The sequence below is a fragment of the Rhinatrema bivittatum genome, chromosome 2 (assembly GCF_901001135.1).
Source record: "Rhinatrema bivittatum chromosome 2, aRhiBiv1.1, whole genome shotgun sequence".
Lineage (NCBI taxonomy): Eukaryota > Metazoa > Chordata > Amphibia > Gymnophiona > Rhinatrematidae > Rhinatrema > Rhinatrema bivittatum.
Genome location: NC_042616.1, coordinates 161,117,356 through 161,141,879, shown reverse-complemented (window position 1 = coordinate 161,141,879; position 24,524 = coordinate 161,117,356). Strand labels below are relative to the sequence as shown.

At 42.3% G+C, this 24,524-nt stretch overlaps 1 protein-coding gene across 1 annotated transcript in view; it reads left to right on the top strand.

The window, feature by feature from the left end:
• ITGA8 (integrin subunit alpha 8) overlaps positions 1-24,524 on the top strand; it is a 560,404-nt gene that overhangs the window by 143,795 nt on the left and 392,085 nt on the right. Inside the window, exons 10-11 of the mRNA XM_029588821.1 lie at positions 17,051-17,107; positions 20,627-20,679. Of these exons, the coding sequence (XP_029444681.1) occupies positions 17,051-17,107; positions 20,627-20,679 (110 nt within the window). The remainder of the gene's footprint in view (positions 1-17,050; positions 17,108-20,626; positions 20,680-24,524) is intronic.

The window sequence follows — 24,524 nt, the reverse complement described above, 5'->3', positions numbered from 1 at the left end:
TAAGTGTGTCCAAAAATAATCGTTGTTATTCATCTGTTAGATAGCCTTGTTCTCTAGACACTCACAGGTAGTGCTAGGAAGTTTGCTTCCCAGATTGCCTATCAAAATATTATTGATGAAGCTATACAGTATGTACCCTAATGCAAGTACATATGAGATAAAACAAGGTCCTTGTTGTGACGACCATAACAGATGAGACCAAATAGATTTCACTACATTGAATGAAACGTTACAGCTCCTCAATGTGAGCAGCACCAATAGCTCTTGAGGATGCTGTTTCTTCCCATTTTCTTTGGTTATATCAGTTGTATGGATTTTTAAATTATTGTCTTCACACTTATACATGTATTCACATCATTCAGAACCAAAATCACTTTTAAGAAGCATTGTTTAGTATCACTTCAAAGCAATTTACTTCTATTAATGATTCCTTAACATTTTATGGGATTATATTATAAAATTTCTTCTAAGGCAATACAGTCTTTCGATGCTTTTCTGTGTTCTAACATGTTGTCTAATCTTCCTTATTGCATCCAATTTGTCATCTGTTACAGCCATAAAGTAAGAAATAGTGGTACTTCATTGGCCCAATGAATTATTGCACAGTGTTTAGCCAGTAGCAAAGCTATTTGTATAAACTTTTTAAAATTCCTTTCGATAAGGTTTTGAATTGCTCTATATACCCGAGCAGTAGCATAATCCCTTAATATGATAAATGAGAAGATATTACTTGTTTAAGAGTTCCCATTACATTCTCTCAGAAATTAAATACCTTGTTGCATAACAAAAAAAAAAAATGCACTAGAGAATAACCCTTTATCTTACATTTACTACATAGTTTTAATATAAATATACCCATTTTGCAAACTTTAACATTAGCTATGTAACTATGATAAAGTTTTTTAAGTTGCATCTCTTTACATTTAGAATTAATTGGCTCTTTCTGTGCTGTAATGATGTTAGTTAAAATTTCTCTTGTAATTTATTTATCCTGTGCCTTTATCAATAAATTTTAACATTGCCTAGAATGAAGAAAACTCATAATTTATAAAATTGTGCATACCTAGTCACACTCATGACCATTAGCGTTTCCAACAAGAAGACCTCCCACATTCAGAAACCAAGTGACCACGTTGAATGTGTTCATCAGAACAAATGGATTGTACTAGTGATAATTTCTTCTTGGAATGAAAGGAAATGTCTATTTTGATACTACACGCTGTGGCGTAGCTGCGCATATCCATTAAAATCCGGGGTCGGCGCGCGCAAGGCTGCCCAAAATCGGCAGCCTGCGCATGCCGAGCTGCGCAGCCTGCCTCCGTTCCCTCCGCGGCCACTCCGAAATTGGAGCGGCCTCAGAGGGAACTTTCCTTCCACCCCCCCCGCACCTTCCCTTCCCTTCCCCTACCTAACCCACCCCCCGGCCCTATCTAAACCCCCCCCTACCTTTGTCGGCAAAGTTACGCCTGCTGGAAGCAGGCGTAACTTTGCGCGCGCCGGGCCGGCTGCCGCGCTCCATGTTCCGGTCCGGGGGCTGGTCCGGAGGCCGCGGCCACGCCCCTGGGCCGAAACCACGCCCATGGCGCCACCCCCGAAACGCCGCATCACTTGCGGCACACCCCTGAAACGCCATGTCACTCCCGGCACGCCCCCGACACACCCCTCCATGCAAGCCCCGGGACTTACGTGCGTCCCGGGGCTTGCGCGCGCCGCCGAGCCTATACAAAATAGGATCGGCACGCGCAGGGGGGGTTTGGGGTAGGTTTTCGGGGGGTACGCGTGTATCTTACACGCGTACCCCTTTGAAAATCTACCCCACAGTTTGCATGTTTTTTTACTTTTTATTTATCAATTCCCCCACCCAAAAAAACCCCAACCATAAACAAGGATAAACTTGTTACAGCAATACAAGCAGAACAGCAAATTGTATGAAAAAAGAAACAAAAGACAAAAAAGTTAATAGAACTGCTTGCCTAGAGACCACAACAGAGGGAGATCTAAATAAGAATCTGAGCATAATTAAAGGAAATAAATAGAAAACAGCATGAAAAATGACAGCAGTAATAAAAATATGAGAGATATACCTTATCCCACCAATAAACCAAAGATTCTACTCTTTCTTAGAATCTAAGAAGAAAAAAATTGAGAGAGTTCAAAGAAAGAAATTTAACACCATTCAAAACAAGGAATACATTACAATACAAACATTTCTTCCTGCATTCCTGGGTAGACCTGGAAACATCTGGAAATATCCACACTTTGTGCCCATGGAACAACACAGACCTATTCCTAAAAAAGGACTTCATAACATAATCTTTATCCTGCAAGAAAACAAAGCTAACCAAATACAAGTTATATAACAAGTTTGGTAGTTTTCTCTAGGACTAGCACAATGTGATACTTGTGCCAGTATGGTTTTGTAATTTTTGATGATTTTGTGTGTGCATGTATGTGTGTGTCATGAGGGGAGGGTGGTTGTGGCTGTCATTTGTTTTGGCTAATAGCAATAAAAATTTAGATAGATGTACTATAGATGAGGCCTCTAAGGCAGCCTAGATCCCTTCTTCCAACATCAATATATTCTACATTATTTATCTCCTTTATTTACAGCTATGAGAGGTGCAACTAGCCTCCTCCCCTTTAGCATATTTTATTGCCTACCCACCCCCACCCCACTCCTCTCCCTACCCCAACCCCCCTTCTGTACTTGACTTATAATCACACCAACTGTTCAAGAAAGAAGAGTTGATAGACAGACTAACCTGCACTTAAACAATTGCGATTGCCAATCCACCCCCCCAGGCCTCCTCCCATACCCCAAAGCTACATTCATAAGAACATAAGAAACATGCCATACTGGGTCAGACCAAGGGTCAGACCAAGGGTCAATAAAGCCCAGTATCCGTTTCCAACAGTGTCCAAGCCAGGTCACAAGTACCTGGCAGGATCCCAAGGGGTAGATAGATTCCAAGCTGCTTATCCCAAGAATAAGCAGTGAATTTCTTCAACTCTGCCTAATAATAGTTAAAGGACGTTTCCTCCAGAAACTTGTCCAAACCTTTTTAAAACGCAGCATACTAATAGCTTTCACCCACATCCTCTGGCAACAATTCCAGAGCTTAATTATGTGTTGAGTATAAAATATATTCTGCTTATTAATTTTAAAGGTATTACCCAGTAACTTCATTGTGTGTCCCCTGGTCTTGTGCTTTTCGAAAGAGTAAACAGCTGTTGTTTATCATTTACTCGTACAATCCACTCATTATTTTATAGACTCTAGCATATCTCCCTCTGCCTCTCTTCTCCAAGATGAAGAGTTTCAACCTCTGGGATCCAGAGACGAAGACTGCCCCAGTTGCAGCCTCTCTACCTTATGTGGATATGTCTGCTCTTTTCAATGTACATTCTCTAGATACTTGAAAAAGTATAGAAAAAATGGTATAATGCCTCAATAATGGAAACTCGATTGACTGGATAACTGGCACAAAACATTGCTAAAATATCTCCTGATCTAAAGCTGCTTTTGATTTAACAGAAGATAATCAATGGAATGTACATGGTTGTGCACTTTCTATAGTAGTTTCATCTGAATGAAGATGATAAAAATTGAGAGGCAGAAAAAGAATTAGAATGTTTTCTCCATTTAAGTATGCAACCCCTTCAGCAAAATATTCTAGATCTGTTGCTTGGGTTTCTTCTGCCAGTTCTATGTATTGTTGTAATTTTGGTTAATATTCATTAATAATATTAAGACCCTTCTGCATCACAGTATCCTATTCCAGCATTACAGTGGTCCAGCTCCTTAAAGATCCACTCTCTCTCAAGTACAACCTATAACCTGTTTTTCAAACATACCCATCACATTTAGAGCAGTGGTTCTTCAAACCGATTGTGTATCGCAAAACACCAGTGAGCTCGCCAACACATGCAGGTATGTTTCCACACTCTTCCCGGTCCCCTGCTAACCCAGCTGCCCCCCTGCCCCAGCGAATAGGAACTCATCCACTGCCTGGGATTAAAATGCTGATAGCCCTGGTGGAAATGTGGCAGGAGAGCTGGAGTCCAGTGGCACCAACATGGTCTCTTCTTCCCAACCCCCACTGCCCAGAAAGAAGAAGTGGTATGCAGTGGCTACAAGTGCAGGAAGAAGAGACCATGCTAGTGAATGCAGCATCGGCCTGAAGAAGAGAGGCGCGGCCTGAAGAAGAGCAGCATGGCAGAGGAGCAGTATCAGCCCCCGAGGGGATTTCTTTCTCGAGGCTGCAAGGACTGGAAGTGGAGGAGGCTTCTGCTGTTGCTGGTTCGGTGGAGGTAGAGAGAGTGAGTGAGCAAACATATGTATTTGAGATCCTGTGTGTGTGTGTGTGTGTGTGTGTGTGGTGTGTGTGTGAGAGAGAGAGAAAGCGTGTATGTAAGTGAGTGATTGACAGCCTGTATGTGTAAGTGTGTGATTGTAAACCTGTTTGTGTGAGAGGATGTGTAAGTGATTGAGATCTTTTGTGTGTAAGAGAGATAGCATGGATGTGAGTGTATGATTGAGAATCTGTATGTGTGAGAGAGATTATGTCTATGTTTGATTAAGAACCCGTGTGTGTCCAAGAGAGAGAGCATGGTTGTGTCTGTGTGATTGAGAGCCGATGTAGGTGAGGAAGGCATGTGAGTATGTGATTGAGAGTCTGTGTATAAGTGAGAGAAAGAGAGAACATGTGTGTAACTGTGTGAATGAGAGTCTATAAGTGTTAGAGAAAGAGACAGCTTATAATGTAAGTGTGTGACTGAAAGCCTGTGTGTGTGTGTAAGGGTGAAAAAGACAGACAAGCAGGTGTATGAAATGTGTGATTAAGAGCTTATATAAGTGAGAGAGAAAAAGTATGTGTATATGTGTTAGTGATTTGAGAGCCAGTGAGAGAGAGAGTGTGTGAGAGAGAGAGAGCTTGTGTGTGCAGAGAGAGGAGAAAGTTGCAAGGCAAACCATCCCTCCTCCTGTGAATTCAAAACAGTCTCAGGGCACCTGGATATCAAACGTTCCCAGGTAGCAGAACAAAGCATTTTTTTATTCTTATTTTTCATTATAGGGTTTGTGTCTGCTATTTTTAAATATTTATTGGTATCTAGAAATTTCTTATATGAGTTTTTAATGATTGGATATTCCATTCATCAGCTATTTGAAATATGTTATTTTGTTAGTATGGTTTTACTGATATTGATTTTATATTTCTTGATTTGTTTTTGAGGACTGGTGAAGTTTCTCTTTTTCCTTTGTTACACTGCATACAGTCTCTCTGTCTTGTTGCAGTTTCCAGTTCAGGTTTTTGTCTGCATGTTTCTAGTTATGCTTTATGGTCTCTTATTCTTTGTTAGGTGAGGGTCTGCACATGTGACTGAGGTGAGGATTCTGCTGGTGTGTAGTTTGTGTGTAGGGCTCTATAGCAGCCTAGCTTGATCTGTTTTCCTAATAGGTTTTTAAGGCCTGGTGTGATATTTTCAATGTTGCCTTTTCTTAGGTAAGGTGCTTATTGGGTTTTTTTTTTAATTCCTTATTTATCATTTTTAAATCTGTTAACAAGTTAATACAACTTGACAAGAAATGGTACAATAGAGATCCGATTAAACAAAATAAGGAAATAACATAATAGGAAATATAAGATCTCAATAGTACACTATCAGACCACAAATAAGGAGACATCCAAATGCAAACAAGAGAAGAGAGAAAAAATTGCAAGGAAAAAAGCCAAGCATTCCTAAGGGCAAGAATCTTCAAATGTAAAGAGCGCCAGAAAATCACAGGAGTTACGGGCTAGAATTTGAGGGTACGATATACTATCTGATTTTATCACTAAGGAAAACATGTAGCTGGGAAAGATCAAAAAAGACATATTTAACCCCCTGGAACTTAATAACACATTAACAAGGAACAACAAAGCCAGAAAAAAGCCCCCAAATTCAAGACAGCAGGACGCATCAACAGAAATTGTTTCCTCTTAGTCTGGATTACTTTGGACACATCTGGGAACATACAAATCTTAAACCCTAAAAAAGCAATATCTCTCTTATGAAAAGACAATTTCAAAATAAAGTCCCAGTCAGAGTGCAAGACAAAGGTGACAAGTAAGGTAAAAGGCACAACAGCTTCATCCATTGAACTTTCAAGAAAAGAAGAAAGATGAGAAGAATCAACAAGGCCAGCATCAGCAGGAGTATCACTTGGTTGAGGAACTTTCAAATTCGCAGGAAGATAATAGGCTTTGGAAATAGGTGGAAGCAAACCTTCCTTGATAGATAAAATTTCCATGAAATATCTGCGTAACATTTCCACAGGAGTAATAAGCCTTTTTTTAGGAAAATTGATGAGCCTGATATTTCAACGATGTACATTTCCCAGATTTTCCATCTTATTCTGCAGGAACAGATGACCAACTGAGATAGTATCTACAGAATTTTGCAAGGCACCCCTTTGGTCTCCCAAGTGTTCACTTGCGATTTAATTTCAAGTAGCTGAGCCTGAGAAGCTTGGAATAAATTAGACAGCTCACGCTGTTGTAAAACAAACTGGGAAACCTGATTAGAAAGATTAGCTATAGCTTCCCAGATTATGTCCAGTGTAATGTTGGGGGATTTAACCAGAGGTGTAAAAGTTAACTCTGTGAAAATAGTCCCAGCCATTGAAAGAGCAGAAGAAGAAGAAACAGGCAGGAATTCAGCTCCCCCAGCAGAGTGACTACCAGCTCCATGGCTTGCCTCCTCCTGACACCGAAACAATCGGCAGTGTGATATCATCAAGGCGCGATGAGAGCAGAGCAATCACGTCAGCGCCACTTGAGGAGGGCATGTTGAGCAGGTTGAGGAGGAACTCAGCGCTGCTCCGGAGTTAGGGATGATTCGAAGTCTGAGACTGGCGGTGACAGACTACTTATTGATGGGCTGCCCAAAGGCACTTCAATGGAGCCAAGGAGAAGATCTTGGCTCTGGAGAAAATGTTTATCCATCCGGCTGAAGACGGGTCTTCCGATGTATACGGGAATGCGCTAACCTTGCCCTTCCTCTTACCCATATTGAAAAGAGATAAGAATTTTATTAAGCAAAAAATATTGAAGGCAAGAGGGGAATCAATGGAGCAGCAACCCTTAGTGTGCGGCCATCTTGAATCTCTCCTAAGGTGGTTACTGTTTAAGTGCTGGAAATTGGTGTTTTGGTATGGGATGTTTACTATTTATGCAATTTCTATTCAGACAGAGTACTTGTCTTTCCCTTGTGTCATTCTTAACAATAAAAATAATACTGGACCTTTATTTTTTATTTCCACCATGAATTGTAATGAGCAGTATGTCACACATGTGAGTGTGGTCTGTCAGGTGTGTCAGGATGGGAAAAAGGTTGAGAATCACTGACTTGGAGGACACTCAAAAAAACTGAATTGATCCCCAACCGTTCCCTATAGCAAAGAGATGGGTTCCCTTAAATCTATCAAGTGCATAATATTAAAAAGCTTGCACATCAGGAGCACATCAGGAGCTCATCATGCTGGGCTCGTGTCCCCTTGCAGGACCCCAAAGTCCACACTTCGAGTTATGGGCTTAAAGTGGTAACAATCCGCAAGAAAAGTAACATTAAAACATTTAGAAAGCTTCTCAAAGCACAACTGTTTAAGGAAGTATTTGATTTGTTGCCTCCCTTCAAGAGTTTTAAAATGTTCCTGATTGTTTTATGGATAATGTTTGTTTTTTAACCATTTATTAGTTATTTTATTTTGTTATTTCTGTGATTGTCAAAATTATGTATATTAGTTCCTTGTGATCTCCCTAGACCCTTGAATTCATGGCATATACATGTCAAAATAAATAAATAAAAAATAAATAAAATCAAGTAGCATGTGCTTTGTAACTTGCATATTGACTCTTGAATTGGAAGATCAGATTTGCTGATTTGGGGCTTGTGTATCTACTGTGAGGTCCCATAATCAGTTTTATATGTGTAAGTTTTTTTTAATTCAAATCTATATAAATAAAAATGTTAAATAGTTTGGACAAAATCGCTAATCTCAGAAACCACTGAACCGATTGCTTTCAAATTTGGACACAACCTTCATTTCGCATACAGGAAGGTTCTTCTGTACTTACATTACAGATATGTCACACCTGTGACAGGTAAAATAGGTATAAAAATGTTTTCAAGAAAACAGCAACATCTGCTGGACGTAAGCGCCATCTGTTACACCTCACACTAACACACGCTACACTAATCATTTCGCCAGTCCAGGTCCACGTTTCACTTCCATTCTAACACATTCGCGCAAACTTGACGAGCATTGAGATGCTGGGCATGTTTCAGATATTCAAGGTTTTTGTGATTGGTGAGATTTGTGAAGTTATGCTGGGCACCCTCTAACCAAGGGCACCATTCCTCCAAGGCCAGCTTGATTGCGAGTAATTTTCAGTCCCCAATACTGTAATTCTGTTCTGCAGGAGAGAACTTATGAGAAAAGAAGCAGAGGTGTCCACTTCAACCAGGAAGGGGCTGTTTGGGTCTGGGTGACGAAGGCATGGTCCAGAGAGGAAGGCATCTTTAAGGCGCTAAAAGGCTGTAAGGGTTTCCGGAGTTCAATTCCGAGTGTCTCGGCCCTTATGGGTCTTGGTTGTGAGGGGGGCCGCCAGAGTTGAATAGTTCGAAATGAAATGGCAGTAGTAATTTGTAAATCTGAGAAACCATTGCAAGGCTCGGAGGCCCACAGGCCAAGGCCAGTCTTGGATTCCCTTTTCTGGGTCCATGGAAAACCCTTTTTGTGAGATAATATGTCCCAGAAAAGACAGACTGGATTGTTCAAAGAGGCACTTGTCCAACTTTGCGAAAAGATGGCTCTCACAGAGACATTGGAGGACTGTTCGAAGATCTGCATGGTGCATAGTGAGTTCCTTTCAAAAGATAAGAATATCATCAAGGTACGCCACTACCTTGACATACAAAAGATCTTGGAAGCTCTCGTTGATCATTCGTTGAAATACAGCTGGGGCATTACAAAGGCCGAAGGGCATTACCAGGTATTCGTAATGCCCATCTCTGGTATTAAAGGCCTTTTTCCAGATATCTTCAGAGCTTATTCGTACCAAGTTGTAGGCTCTGCGTAGGTTTAATTTAGTAAAGATGGAGGCCCCTTGAAGGCGGTCAAACAGTTCAGATTTCAGAGGCACTTGTCTTTTCGAGTGATGGCATTTAAGCCACAGTAGTCAATACATGGCCTTAAGGATCCATCTTTCTTCGTGACGAAGAAAAATCCCGCCCAGCGGGAGAAGTTGATGGTCGAATGAACCCTTTAGCCAGGTTCTCTCGGATATACTCCATCATGGCTTGGGTCTCCAGCTGTGACAGAGGATAGGTTCACCCTCGAGGGGGTGTGCTTCCAGGCAAAAGCTTGATTGGACAATCGAACCTTCGAAGAGGCAGAAGGATAGCAGCCTTCTGCTTTGAGAAGACATCTTCAAAGTCTGCGTAAGGAGCTGGAATGCCAGAGGAAGTGGTCACTAGAGCAACTTTAGCAGGTGTTGTTTTTCAAACAAGTCTGATAACAGGCTGGACTCCATTCAATCAGCTGGGGAGAGTGATGTTGGAGCCAAGGTAGTCCCAGGACTACCGGATGAATCGATTTTTCTGGGACGAGAAATTCAATTTCTTCAACATGAAGTGCGCCAGTGAGAAGACGAACTGGCTCTGTAGTCAAGGAGATCTGGCCGGGTAACAGCTCACCATAAATAGATGCAATACACAAGGAGGTTTCCAAAAGCTGACCTAGGTCCTTGAGAATAAAATTTCCCCCTGCTCCGGAATCTATCAGAGCAAGGACAGGGAAAGACCGGGAGTCCCAGTTTAACGTAACTGGTAAGGATAACTGAGGGGCCGGAGAGGTAGCACCCAAGTTCAGGATCCCTACTGAACTTAAGCTCGGCAGTTTCCTGGACTGTCTGAGCAGGTCTGGAGACGATGGCCTGATACTCCACAATATAGACGTAAGCCTGATTGCCTCCGCCGGAGGTGCTCTTCTGGGGATAGACGCCCACAGCCCAACTGCATGGGTTCTTCCACTTTAGCCAAAGAGGGAGTCCCGCCGGTGGCAGGGCTGGTGGTAGGTGGTGAGTGGGAGCATTCCAATGTGGACCTCCTGGGCATACGATTCTCCCGATGGCACTCTTGGAGGAGATGGTCAATTTGGCCAGTCAGGTCAATAAGGTCCTCGAGTGACAATGGGAGCTCACGAGCTGCCAGTTCATCTTTTAGCTGAGAAGATAGTCCGTCCAGGTAGGTGGCTCGAAGGCAATTTTCTTGCCAAGAAAGCTCTGTAGCTAGTGTCCGAAATTCTATAGAATAATCAAGCAGGCTTCATTGACCTTTCTGCAAATGAAGAAGGTTAGCACTTGCCACAGTGTGCCGCCCTAGGTCGTCAAAAGTTCGACAGAAGTCGGTCACAAAACGAGATAGTTTTTGTAGGAGTGAATCTGAGTGCTCCCATAGGGGCGAGGCCCAGGCCAATGCCTTCCCCTCCAATCGAGACAGGATAAAGGTGACCTTCGTGATTTCATCTTGGAAGATGGATGGCTGCAGAGCAAACTGCTTATAGCATTGGTTAATAAACCCTTTGCAGAGCTTGAAGTCACCACTGAAGCAAGGCAGAGCTGGCAGAGCTAGCTGACTGATGGAGGCCAGCTGGAGCTTCACCAATACCAGCCCTCGTTTTCCGCGGGTTGAGCCCTTGGGTGCTGGGACTGGCTGGAGTTAGGTGGGCCTCTGTCCGAGATCTTGTGGAAAATGAGGAGGAGGTCAGCCAGGGACAAGCAACGGAAGTAATGGAGAGTCTGTTCTGGATGAGGCGGAGTTCCGGTGACCCGGGCGCCAAAAGGAACGAGAGTCAGGCAGGGGGCGCCCAGGTAAAAGCAGGCCAAAGCCTGAAAGGCCAAGTCCAGAGTAGAGACAGTAGAGGTGTCGTAGAACAGGCTGAAGTCAGGGCAGGCAGCAAGCAAGAAGCGGTGGCAAGGCAAGGTCACGTCCGGGACATGATCAATGGCGTGGTCAGGCAAAGTAGAGGTTGGGTCCAGGAGAAGATCAATGGCGTGTTCAGGCAAAGCAGAGGTCGGGTTCAGGAATCAGGCCGTAAATCAAGTAGAGCAAACAGAACGTGCAGGAACAAGGAGAAGTAATGAGCCCAGGATCGTGAACATGGAAGGAACAGGAACCAGGAACATGAAGGAATCACCAGAGGAGGCAACGAAGTATACATCCAGTGTGGAGACCTGTTGCAAAGGCAACTAACTGAGGCTGGGACCGGCCTTATATACTGGAGCCCAGTGACGCCATCATCCGGGCCGTGGATTGGTTTCACACCGCGTCCCCTTTAAAAGGAAAGGAGATGCATGCGCGTGCATCTAGTGAGGAGCGCACCGCGGGACGGCGGCATCTATTCGCAGACCACGTGGAGAGGCCCATCACGGAGCTCAGGTGTCCACCGTGGAGACAGGAGCACTGGAGGTGGCACGAGGTCGAAGGCGGCGGCCCACAGCCTCAAGGGAAGTGGAGCCAGACGCTGGAACAGGAGGAAGGGGGTAAGAAGGCCTGGCCAAGGGCCTGCTGCAGCCGGCACATGCAACAATTTGGCGTGATGAAAGGTAAAAGAAAAGTAGATTTGTACAATGTACTCTTTGCCTAGCTTGGTTGCAGCTAGGTAGAGAGTGCATTAAGCTAGGTAGAGAGAACATTGTACAAATCTACTCTTCTTTTACCTTTCATGACTCCAAATGACAGAAAATCTTCACTGATGTCAACTGTGCTGTTCATACCCTTGACTGTGTACGTCAAACTACCCCCCCAAAACCTATCCCAACCCCCAAACTTTGCTCCAAGTTACTAACGCCCCCTTTTACAGTAATATAAACAATCAAATTATATGTGAGCCTCTACAGAGGCTCTTTCTCTCACCCAGCATTTGCAATAAAAACATTTCCTGTATTACTCTATCACATTCAACATGAAGAGCTCTTACATAGCCAGATAAGTCAATATTTATGCAGATATATTTAAAATATGCCGCTTATTTTTCATATATATGCAGGTATGTTTAAAATACATGCTGCTTATTTTTTGATATATTAACAGGCGCTGGGTATATTTATTAGGGGATGTGCAATCGTTTTTGCCGAATTAGGAAATTTCAATGAAATTTCCTAATTCATCCTGGTTCGGGGACCCTGAAACTGAAGGAATTTTTCCTGAAATTTCAGAAAATTTTGGTTTTTGGGTTAGTGCGCTCTAACTCCCATTAGTGCGTGCTAACGTTAAAATGTTAACGCACACTAACAGGAGTTAGTGCACGCTAACTGGAGTTAGGGTGCACTAACTCTGTTAGTGCGCACTAGCCCAAAATTTCAGGTCCCACGAAAAACAAAAGCCCGAACTCTGGGAAAAACTAAATTTCCTGTGGCGGGCCAAAACAAAGCCCGAACCAAAAGGTTCAGACTATACACATTTCTAATATTTATTCATATTTTATATAGTGCGTGTGTATTTGTGTGCATGCTATAAATATGTGTGCATGCAAGTCCATATACTTGCGTATGTGGGGATTCTTGTGCATGTTTTAAGTTACCCTGTTAGGCTGCAGAAACCTAAGGGAGAGGTACAGTATAGGGGGTGAAATTCTTTACATGAAAGAAGAGCAGGATCTTCGGATGATTGTATCTGATGATCTTAAAGTGGCCAAAGAAGTGGATAAATTGACTGCAAAAAGCCAGAAAAGATGCTTGGTTGCATAGGGAGAGGACTGGACAGCAGAAAAAGTGAGGTGATATTACCCCTGTATAGGTCCCTGGTGAGACATCATTTGGAATATTTTGTGCATTTTTGTAGACTGAATCTTCAAAAGGATATGAACTAGTTGGAGTTGGCTAATAAAATGGTCAGTGGTCTTTGTTCTAAAGTATATGGGGACAGACTTAAAGATCTAAACATGTTATACCATAGAGGAAAGGCAGGAGAGATATGATAGAGAAATTTAAATATCTCCATGGATTCCATGCATAGGAGGTGAGCCTCTTTCAAATGAAAGCAGGCTCTAAGATGAGGGGGATCATGGGATAATGGTGAAAGTGGGTAGACAGGAGTAATATAAGGAAATATTTCTTTACAGAGAGGATGCGAGCAACAGCTTCCTCCTGCAAGTGGTGGAGACAAAGACGGTATCTAAATTCAAGACAGCATGGGATAAACACAGGGGATCTCTAGGAAAGTAATAAGTATTGTAAGCTGAATTAGTGGGTATGGATAGGCCGTATGGTCTGTTTCTGCATCACATTTCTATGTTTCTATATAAATAGGTGCATAAGTTACACCAGTTTTCAAAGGGAAAGTATGCATGTACTTTCCCTTTAGGAAATTATCCTATTGAACCTAGCTACACAGAATTAAACATGATAAAGTGTGTGCAGAAATACTTCAGGAAGTTTTACTTGCACATCCTTGAAAATGCAAAAGTATGACGGTAATTTTTAAACAGGCGCGCTTGTGAATGCTTTCTTCGGACCATGCCTAGGGATGCAGCCATTTTATAACATGTGTGCTTATATGTATGCATGTTATATAATAGCCTGAACATGCACACGTGTGCACAATTTTAAGTGGAAGCTGCCCATGAGCTGAAATGCCACTTCTACTTCATAAGTGGGGGGGATTTTAATAGACACATGCGCCAAAGCTATTACCAGTTTTTCCAGTTCATTCCCACCCAGGTAAGGGTAGGACCTCCAAACCCCCCTATTTTAAAAGCCTCCCTTCTCCCCTGTTAGGCCCGACCCTTAAGCCCCCGTGGATCTATTTATTCATCTTTATTTTATTACTTACATGTCCTCCATAGCAGAAATAAAGTTATGTAGCAGGAAATCCCGGTGTGTGCCTGTCTTGCACATCCTTGCATTTTCAAGGATGTGCAAGTAAAACTTCCTGAAGTATTTACACACTAATTTTAAATTGTATCCGGGAACACCCATGTCCCACCCAAACCATGCCCATGCCCCGCCCTTTTTTGGAACTTTTTATTTGTGTGCGCAGCAGGAGATATGTGCATACCTGGGTGACGTTTTAAAATCTGCTTGGCACATGCTGGCCCGACATCGTCACATACCTCCCAGTTTTTGCATGTATTGGGCTTTTAAAATTCACCTTTACGAGTATAAATTCAAACCCTTCCCCAACTTCTCTCTCAGGAATGCCTTGAACTCAGTCCATGATACATGCATGTAAATTTTAATCGCATATCAGGCAGGCAGTTTTATAACAAGCCATTTCCACAGATAAAGCACCACTTTACCTGCGGAAATATCTTTCACAATTATCCTCCCTAAGGTCTGATTCATCAAGGTCTTTTTCCCATAGACACAGAATGGGAAAAAAGTCTTGATGAATCCGGTCGTAAGTGTTCCTAAAATAATTCACCAGATGTTTCCTGAATAATTGAAAAAGACTCCAAAGATTCACCAGGATGATTTGATCTGATAGTTCCATCATTTTGAACATCATGAATTTACCTGCAAACCTCAGCATTTCAAAGCAATTATAATAGCAACTGTCCCTTTTGGAGAGCGCACTAGCTGCTACTACTACTGTTTTATCATTTAGAACACAATGCTAGACATAAGCATCTCTGTACAGATACACTTAAGAGACAATCCCTGCTCCATGGAGCTTACAAGCTAATCAAGATGGACATACATGACAAACAAAAGTCTGTGGGAAGTGTATATATTGTAGTGAAGTACTTAGGATTTAAAAGCAGCTTCCAAAATGTGAGTTTTTAAACTAGATTTGAAAACAACAACAAAAAAACCCCAGAATGTTTGAAGGAAGAGGGGACATTCGCAGTGGTTTAAGTGATCGATTGAGGATGTGACAGATGGAAGGGCAACTGCTGTCATTTCTATTTATTTATTTATTATTATTTATTTATGAACATTTGATGTTCCCCTTTTCCCAAAGTTGGTCTCAAGGCAGATTTCAATAAATTTAAATGAACAGAGGCATTATAACAGCTTACAATCGAATCGAAATTTGCAATTAACATAGCATTCAGATACAACATAGGAAAACCTATCTGTGAATAGTTCCAATTCCCAGTGGTAGCCCTGTTGTGTTACTTCATCACAGAGTTAAAGAGACACTTCCTGTTGAAGTATCTTTTTTGATATATGTAGCGATTGGAAGCCTTTTTAAAAGTTATTGATTGATAATGTCTAAAATCAGCTGAAAATTGATGATTTTAAAAGGCTGATGCATGTCCTGCCCTTGGAGTTCACTCTCTAGTTTGAATTCCTAGACAGTCAGTTAAACCTTATCTTTCCCAACTTCAAGTAAGAGAACTCGGTTCTTAAATGCCAAACAATGCTTATTAGAATGAAAAAAAAAACCCAGTTCCACACTCACAGTGACTTCCATGCAAGACGAGTAGCTGTATAGGCAGCAGTCTGGTTCAGCTTTTATGACTCTCTGGAGCTCAGCAAAGCTGCAGCTGTAGTAGACATTGTGGCTACTAGTAAATAGGGTAGACTAGCAGCGGATGGGAAATAGATGTAGAGAGAGAGAATTATAGTTTACTTGGAGCTTGAAGAGGATGTAGGAGAACTGTCACCTTACATTAGCCTGCTTCTAAATGAAACCTCAGCAGGATATTAGACAGTCCCAGACTGCTTTGAGTCAAGGGACCAATAAGAAGAGAGAGAGAACAGAGACAGAGATAGAGAGAGCAAACAAGAACAGAACCAATAAGAATTCAGCAAATAATATCCAATAAGATAAAAAGAGAGCTCCACATCCTGCAGAGACTTTAAGCTAAGCAATTTTCATAAGATAGCACAGGGTGACAGCATAGTAAATATATACATAGGACACTGTGTAGGCAGAGTAATGCATGTCAGGCACTTCACCCTGTTCAGAGGACTGTCAATAGCACCAGTATCATCCCCATGTTGAAACACAATACATTCCATTTCCGTTTTGCATGTGCAGTAATAGTAGCAATGGGGAAAGAGGAAGCTGACACGAGACACGTCATACCAGGATGTTGTCCCTGTGATTAACAGAAGCCTGAAATCTGATTACATTTAGCTGGTGTGCAGATCTTTAAAAACATCATTTAGTTAATTTTTGACGTTTATACTAGAGCTAATGTTTTTAAGGAATTTTAATTTGGCAAACACTGGAGCCTGATGGGGAATCCGAGATATCAATATTGCTGACTTCTTCCTGCTGCCGCCAGCAGCTGTGGCAGCACAGCAATTTTGTTGTGTTTTGGAGCATTTTCATGAGACTTAGTTATTACTGGCTCATTATATGGTTGTGGAATAATAAATTCTAAAATATTTGTAAAAGGATACTGTAATATGCAATTCCCTTTTAAAAGCCTCAAGGATTCTCCGTCACTGATCATTGTGCCAGTAAATGTCCTGTTCCCATGAGATTATTGTTTAAATACATTTGAAGTTCACAACCGATTTTATAACTGATCTAATGTTTAAGTTTGAACAGACTAACGTGTAATATTTTACAAAATTTATAGTGATTAAAAAATGTAAGTGCAAAAGGTATGAAAGTAAAAGTATATTGTATGTATGCTCTTAAGGAGTCTTTCATAGTCTGTGATTTAAAACAGAGGTGGCCAACTCTGGTCCTCAAGAGCCACAAACAGGCCTGGTTTTGAGCATATTTACAATGAATATACATGAGATAGATTTGCATGCACTGCCTCCATTGTATGCAAATCTATCTCATGCATATTCATAATAGATATCCTGAAAACCAGACTTGTTTGTGGCTCTTGAGGACTTGACTTGGCCATCCCTGATTTAAAGGATAGGAGCCATGAAGGGTATTTCATAGTTTCTGTTCCATGACGTTCTCTTCTAAGAGAATAAGCCATATTATACTAATAATAAAAACAATATGAATTAAAAAAAACTATACTACACAACTACTCCATGCCTTTCTTTTCAGTGGTATGACTATATATGTTTGTTTCTGTCATCAGGTTTCCATCATTAATTCTACGGATTTAACCTTTATTCAGAATTTTACTGGTGAACAGGTAATATTAAAAATGCTTTAATGGTTTATCTGTGCAATACTTGTTAGACCTACAAAATAGTCGAGGAATCTATAGCTTCTACTACTTTAGTGGAAAAAGCTACCTAGAGATGAGGAGAGAATGGGTGGAAAATGTCAGTTTGTATGTGTGATCTGAGTTAACAAACTACTGTAATGGCAGATCATCTCCAAGAAAAGATCAACAGATGGCATACTTACTTACCAGGGGCATGTTTCTGCAGGACTAGTTGTGCCATGTGTTGTGTATTATTGACACCTTAGAGCAGGGATAGGTCCTGGGGTGCCACAAACAGGTATGGTTTTCAGGTTATCCATAATGAATATGTCTAAGATATATTTGCACACAATTGAGGCAGTGCATACATATATACCTCATGCACATTTAAGGTGAATAATCTGAAAACCAGACCTTGTTTATGACATCCCAAGGCTGGAGTTGCCAATTTCAGGATCTGGTTTTCAGATTATATGAGTTGTGTGTTGGTGGTTATGCAGGTAAAATTATGCACATAAGTTGTGTTTGCATATATTTTTACCCACAGTTCAAAGAGGTGTTTTCATGGGTAGGGTTTGAAAGTATGCACATACTTTTGCATTTTCAAAAGTATGTGTGTATATTTTCCCCCCAAAAATCTGTGCACAAATTAACAGGTGTAAATGTGTGTGGGTAGTTTTAATAGGATAATTTTCAAAGAGAAACTGCGCACATACTGTCCCTTTGAAAATTGGTGTGTCATATTTTCATGCTGCAAAATGTTAGGTATGCTTTTTTGAGCCATCACAACTTAGATTTTTCCTGGATTCTAAAGAGCTGGATGTGTCTTGAGCTAAGTGGAATATTAGATCATAGCAAAGGGGATGAATTGGGTCATCAAGATAAGATGCTTGCCTCTAATATACTGGAGGATTTATCATTCTGCTATAAATATAGTGGAATGATGAGCCGTGGGAAAAAAAGGGGCGAGGGGGGGGGGGATAGTGAGCAGGTGGTTATTTCCGGCGCTAGTGCGGGGCGTTAATGTGTGATACAGTATCACCCTCAGTGCTACAGGCCCCTACATTTTCTAAACCCCACCCAAACTCCTCCCCTTTCCCTCATTTAAATTTTCAACTCACAATGCGGTAGTTATTGCAGTTTTGTAAAATGACCCCCATAGTTTTCTGTTTTCTTTTTTTCTATGTAAATATACTCCATGCTCGGGAGTTTTCCTGGATCTCCCCCCTTTATAGTGGTCTATCAAAAGACACAGTTACATTTTTTTCTCTACTGTGTTTGTATTTCTGTTTCTTTTTAAAAAATGATTATTATTTCTGGATGCAGTATTTTTTTTCTATTGCAAGTTATTCTTGTTAAAACGTTTAAACAAATAAAAATATAAATGTAAAAAAAGAAAAAAAGAAAACTGGAGTAAACTCTGTGGATAAAAAGTACTTGCAGTGCGGGCAGTTACAAAATTACTCCCTTAATGACTATGTAAATCTATGAACTTACAGGGTCATTCTTTAAAACGCGATGTGGCCTTATTACGTGCGTTAGGGCCTTATCTCGCAACTGCATCGCAATGTTAAAATTTAAATGAGGGAGAGGGGAGGGGTTAGGATGGGGTTAGGAAAAATATTTTTCCGGTACCACTGGGTGCAATAATGTTTTAGACATTATCGCAGGCAGTAGTGATGAAAATAACACCACCTTTTATGGTGGCGCTATTGGGGTGATATTGTGCGCCGCACCGCAACCACAGCAGGCAAAAACACACCGTCTCAATGCAGCTGGGTGCACACTATCGCCCCGCCCCTTTTTTCTTCGTGGCTCATCATTCTGCTATATTTATAGCGTAATCATGGACCTATGGGTTAGTTTGCTAGTTTGACTTCCTAGGGTTTGATTTCTATCATACTCTCTTTTAGTTGTTTTTATTGCTCACTGAATAAATATGTAACAGATAAACATACAGGGGTAGATTTTAAAAGGTTGCGCGTGGGCGTACATGTGTGCACGCTACCCGGCGTGCTCATATGTACACCCGATTTTATAACTTGCGCAGGCAGGATATTTACAATCAAAACTAAGCAATTGTCAAACCCATAACAAAATTACTGCTAGCAACATTTTTACAGGGTGAGCAGCCTTCTTGATAATTCATACAATGCTGCTTGAATGTGCTTTGCTTTTGGACTTGGCCGTAGAAGCAGTACTGTACTTTTTCCCTAATGCCTGCATATCAGTAATCCAGACTATAAGAGTCGGGGCCCAGTGTTGCCTGTCGTCCGAATCCAGTTCCTCTTTTCTTCCAGCCCTTGATGCAGAGAGTGATGTTGTAGTTATGTCAAAAGCATCCAGGCTAATTTGTTAAGGATAGTGATCACTATGCTGTCTTAGAAGGATAGTATCTGCCATTCTGTGCAGGTTACCCCCATGCACACTTGTCTTTTCCAACCTCTAGCCTTTAGGGATCCGCAGTGTTTACCCCATTACCTTTTGAATTCGTTTGCTGTTTTCATCCTCACCACTTCTTCCAGAAGGGCATTCCAGGCTTACATCACCCTCTCCATGAATAAATATTTCCCCTGTGACATAGTAAGGGCAAAGGCTATCGGCGCCATTTTGATTACTGGCAGCCGATGGCCCGAGTGCAGGAGATGGCTCCAGGACCCCCGCTGGACCACCAGGGACTTTTGGCAAGTCTTGGGGGGTCAGGAGGGTGGGGGGTTGTAGTTAATTAAATTTTAGCTGGGAAACGAATAAGAATGGAACACATGAACGGATCGGGGCCCCCCCTTGCCGAATGCAATGTATCTGCCCCCCCCCCACGAATACGAATACCAAATGTAACGTATGCAGTCCCTCTGCACATCCCTATCATGCATCATTAAAACCTTTCAGGAATCTGAAGGTCTGTATCATATCTCTCCTGCTCCTTCTCTCTTCTAGGATATACATATTTACATCCTTCAGCTTCTCTTCATAAATCTTCTGATACAGACCCCAAACCATTTTGGTTGCTCTTCTCTCTATCCTTTTTTGATAAGGGCTCCAGAAGTGAACAGAGTACTCCAGGTGAGGCCTCACCAAGGACGTATACAAGGGCATTAACACAGTGTGCTCTTATTCCATGAGATTTCAGTAGCTAAGCTAAATTGACTTCTTTCCCTATAAGAAATAAAAAGAAACATGGATTCTAAGTGTTGGGGGGCTTCAATGGCTTGTGAGAAATTGAAGTCACTGTGCATTATACGATCTCTGGTACATATTTGAATAAAATTAGGTGAACAGTTCAAATGTTTGTAGGGGAGACAGGCATGGTAATCTTCTAAGGCCATTTTCCCTTTAGGGAGCTAGGCTAAAAAAAGAGGTTCATTCCTGGATCAGTGGACCTGAGTCCACTTGCAGGAAAATCTCAGTTTGTCCAGTCTGCTGTCAGAGTGAGTTAGGAAGAAAACAAAAAAATATCTAAACAACTTTTATTTTTAACATTTTATGATTTGGATTGATTTGTAGATGGCTTCCTACTTTGGGTACACTGTTGCAGTATCCGATGTTGACAACAATGGGTAAGTTAAAACTTTAATCACAAAAAATAAGCCCTTAAACATCAACATATTCCAGGACCCTCACACGCTATAAACACACGTCAAAGGAAGGGGGTATCACTGGTCTCAAATAATACACAGTAAAAATAACCACATATGCAGTGCCTGTTGTATTTATTTGTAGGACCTACAACTTGATGAGTTTGACAGACGTACAAGCTGATTTTATAAGATACGCGCGTAGCCGCGCGTATCTTATAAAATCTGGGGTCAGCGTGCGCAAGGCTGCGCAAAATCGCCAGCCTGCGTGCGCCGAGCCGCACAGCCTGCCTCCGTTCCCTCCAAGGCCGCTCCGATTTCGGAGCGACCTCGGAGGGAACTTTCCTTCGCCCTCCCCGCACCTTCCCCTCCCTAACCCACCCCCCCGGCCCTATCTAAACCCCCCCTTACCTTTGTCGGCAAAGTTACGCCTGCTGGAAGCAGGCGTAACTTTGCGCGTGTCGGCCGGCAGCCCCGCTCCGTCCTCCAGTCCTGGGGGCTGGTCCGGAGGCCTCGACCACGCCCCCGGGCCGGCGCCACGCCCCCTGGCCCACCCCCGAAACGCCACGGCCTGCCCCCGAAACGCCGCGTCAGTAGGCCCCGCCCCTGACACGCCCCCGACACGCCCCCTTACAAAAGTCCCGGGACTTATGCGCGTCCCGGGGCTTTACGCGCGCCGGCGGCCTATGCAAAATAGGCGCGCCGGCGCGCGCGGGCCTTTGAAAATCCGCCCCTAAATGTTTACGTTTTTGTTTTAGTTTTTTTAGACTCCACCGAGTTACTTTGAACAAAATTCTATGTCAAATGAATTGAAGCTGCCGCACAAAATGCTAAATAAGTCATATGTCTCTAGAGCAAATGCTCACAAAGATGGTCTGACCTCTGTCTACTTAGAAAAGAGTCCCGTAAACGCATCATATGGGCACATCAAATTGCCATATAATTACTATGTTTGGGCCCGAGGAAGGGAGTAATAGCTCGTGAAAGCTAGTCCAGAAATGCATTAAAGGTAAGTTTTAAGACCCGCACACGGGCGTCCACGTGCGCACAGTTTGCGGTGCGAGTGCATGGACGCGCCGATTTTATAACATGCGCGCGCCAACTCGCGCATGTTATAAAATCCACTACCCACGCACACATACATGCGGGTGCCCACTTGTGCACGAAGGGGGGGGGGGGATTTTTTAGACCACATGTGGCCATGCGCGCATGTTATAAAATCGGCATGTCCATGCGCTTGTGCCGGGAACCGTGCACACGTGGACGCCCGCGTGCAGGTCTTCAAATTTACCTTTTAAAGCATTTCTTGACTAGCTTTCAGGAGCTAATCCTCCCTTCCTCAGGTCCAAACATAGTGAGCAGGTCAGTTCATCATCTGGAGTTTGGACCTGAAGGTGCCCACTTGCGCACACAGGGGGGGGGGGATTTTTTAAATCACTCGCAGCGACACGATAGGGCCTTTGCCCACTTTCCTCCCAGTCCACTCCAATTAAGGAGTGGACTGGGAGGGAACTTTCTCTTTCCCCTACTTACTCTGCCTCCCTTTTCCCCTCTCCTCCCCGACCCCTAAAACCCCTATTCTTACCTTTTTTTTCTTTTGTTTTGGAACTTAAGTCATCTGAGAGATGAAGTAAGTTCCACGCACCGGCCAGCTGGCTGGCACGTGCTGTCCTGACCAGTCCATGCCCACCGCCCCCTCAGACCTCGCCCCTGGCCTGCCCCTTTCACAGAGCCCGGTACGTCCGCGCGTTCCTGGAGATATGCGTGTGGCCGGGCCAAGCGAGCGCCGAGTGCATTTTGAAAACGGCTCGGCCATGCATGCATCTCCCGGTTTTTGCATGCGCTGGGTTCTTAAAATTTACCCTTTATTTCCTAAAATTGTCTTTTAAAATAACATCTTTGCTGCAGTAAAATCATACAGCACAGTATTCTCTTACTGTGGTATGGAACATTGTAATGGTCACTGTGTTTATACTTTTTGGGGTGTTATGGGGAGCTTTTATCCAGTCTGGAGTTTCTTTTTCATGGTTATTCAATAAAGAGTTTAAGAGCTACTGAGCCAGCATTCTTCAGAGTATAATGTTTATGTCATTCCAGAAGGATATTTCTTGCTTAGAAATACAGTGTAAACAAAGTCATTACTGTCCCTCAAAAAGTATTTGCAAACTTCTATTTTTATAACTTTATTATGGAGAAGATCATGAAGAAAACCAGTAAAAAAAAATCTTTCAGCTGTGTTTCTGCCAACTACTGACATATATTATGGCCAAGAAGTATTTTATTGTATTTTTCAATGAAAGCAGACATGGATATGTCTCAGCAAAATTATATGGTAGTGATGTGATCTCAGCTTCTTTAGGAAAACATTCCTGCCGTAATATATTTTGACGCTGTTCATACAATTACAGTCTGTGGCATTTTGGCATTTTTTGATGCAATAAGAATCAAACCTTATGCATGATCATAAGAAATGTAAAGTTATTTGTACCTAGAAGACTTAAGGTCTCAATGTGCTTTTCTAATTTTCTGGGCTTTTGTACTGCTCATTGAACTGGGTATAAAAGGAAAAGTATTATGCATTTTACTCAAAAAACCTTTTGCTGTGTACACCATTAGTTTTTAAAATTCTTTTATAATTTTTGCAACTATAATAAAATTACACTTAACACATCCCTCTTTCTCAGAAAGGAACAAACTGTCCTGTGACATAATTTGTTTTGAGGTATGAAAATCTATACAGGAAAACAAGTTCTGGTGTCATCGGTTATGAGGGAGCTCCATCGTTGTAGTGTCAGTGTAGTAACACAGGTAATTATGACTAATCTGCCTCCCTTCATTTCCAACACATAAGTAAGTGTACTTAACATAGGGGACTATATATAAAAATGTGTTAATGCGTGTTGTTAATGAATAGGCCCCATTGAGATTAACAGGGTCTATATACTAAAGAATGAACACACATTAGTGCATTTTGATTACTGTGCCCCATAATAAACAAACAAAGATGCATTGGATGTGTGGAAAATTAAAGGCCGCAGCTTTATGAGATAACCTAAGAAAAGAATCTTAACTTAAGTACCTGAGCTCTTCCTAAAGACCCTTCCCGTTCTTCCCCACAGTTCAGAGGGGGGGAGGGGAAATAAAGTCAAGGTGGTGCTGGGGGTGGGGGGGTGGGAGGGGAGCAAATCTCTTTGAATTCCATGGCTCATCCTCTGAATGCCATAAGCATGGTCCTTTCAGGGAGTCTGTCCATTTTCAGGCATCACCAAGCAATCCACCATGCCCAGAGCAATGCTGCCGGGCCACAACAGTAGCAGGGATTTGATTGGGCTGCGACATCATCAGGGGGCCAAGTGGGCCCTAGCCACAATAAAACCCCAGCTGCATGCGAGGTATCCTCAGTGAGCAGCCTGACAGCTGTCAGATCCCGCATTTCAGTGAACCAACAGGGCCATCCCCCCTTACCCTCGCCCAGGCTCGATTACCCCTGCTTGACAGCTGCCACTGTAATGAGAGTTTATGAAACTGATCAGATAACTGTAGCAATCCAGTAAATGAAATGACATGATAGCTATTAAACATGAGCAAACAATCAGAAGTAACTCAGTTACAATATAAAAATTAAATTAACATCCGTCCACAGCCAAACAACAGTAAAATCAGTTAACACTGTACATAATGAAAGGATGAGAAGAGCACGTATGGCTTGACTTAGCAATGGTAAATCAGTTGACAGTATGAAGAAATTTTAGGGCTCCTCCCAATCTAGGGAGGATGGGTGGGTGGGAGTTGCAGCAGCAAGAGGCAAATGCATTGGACTGCCTCCA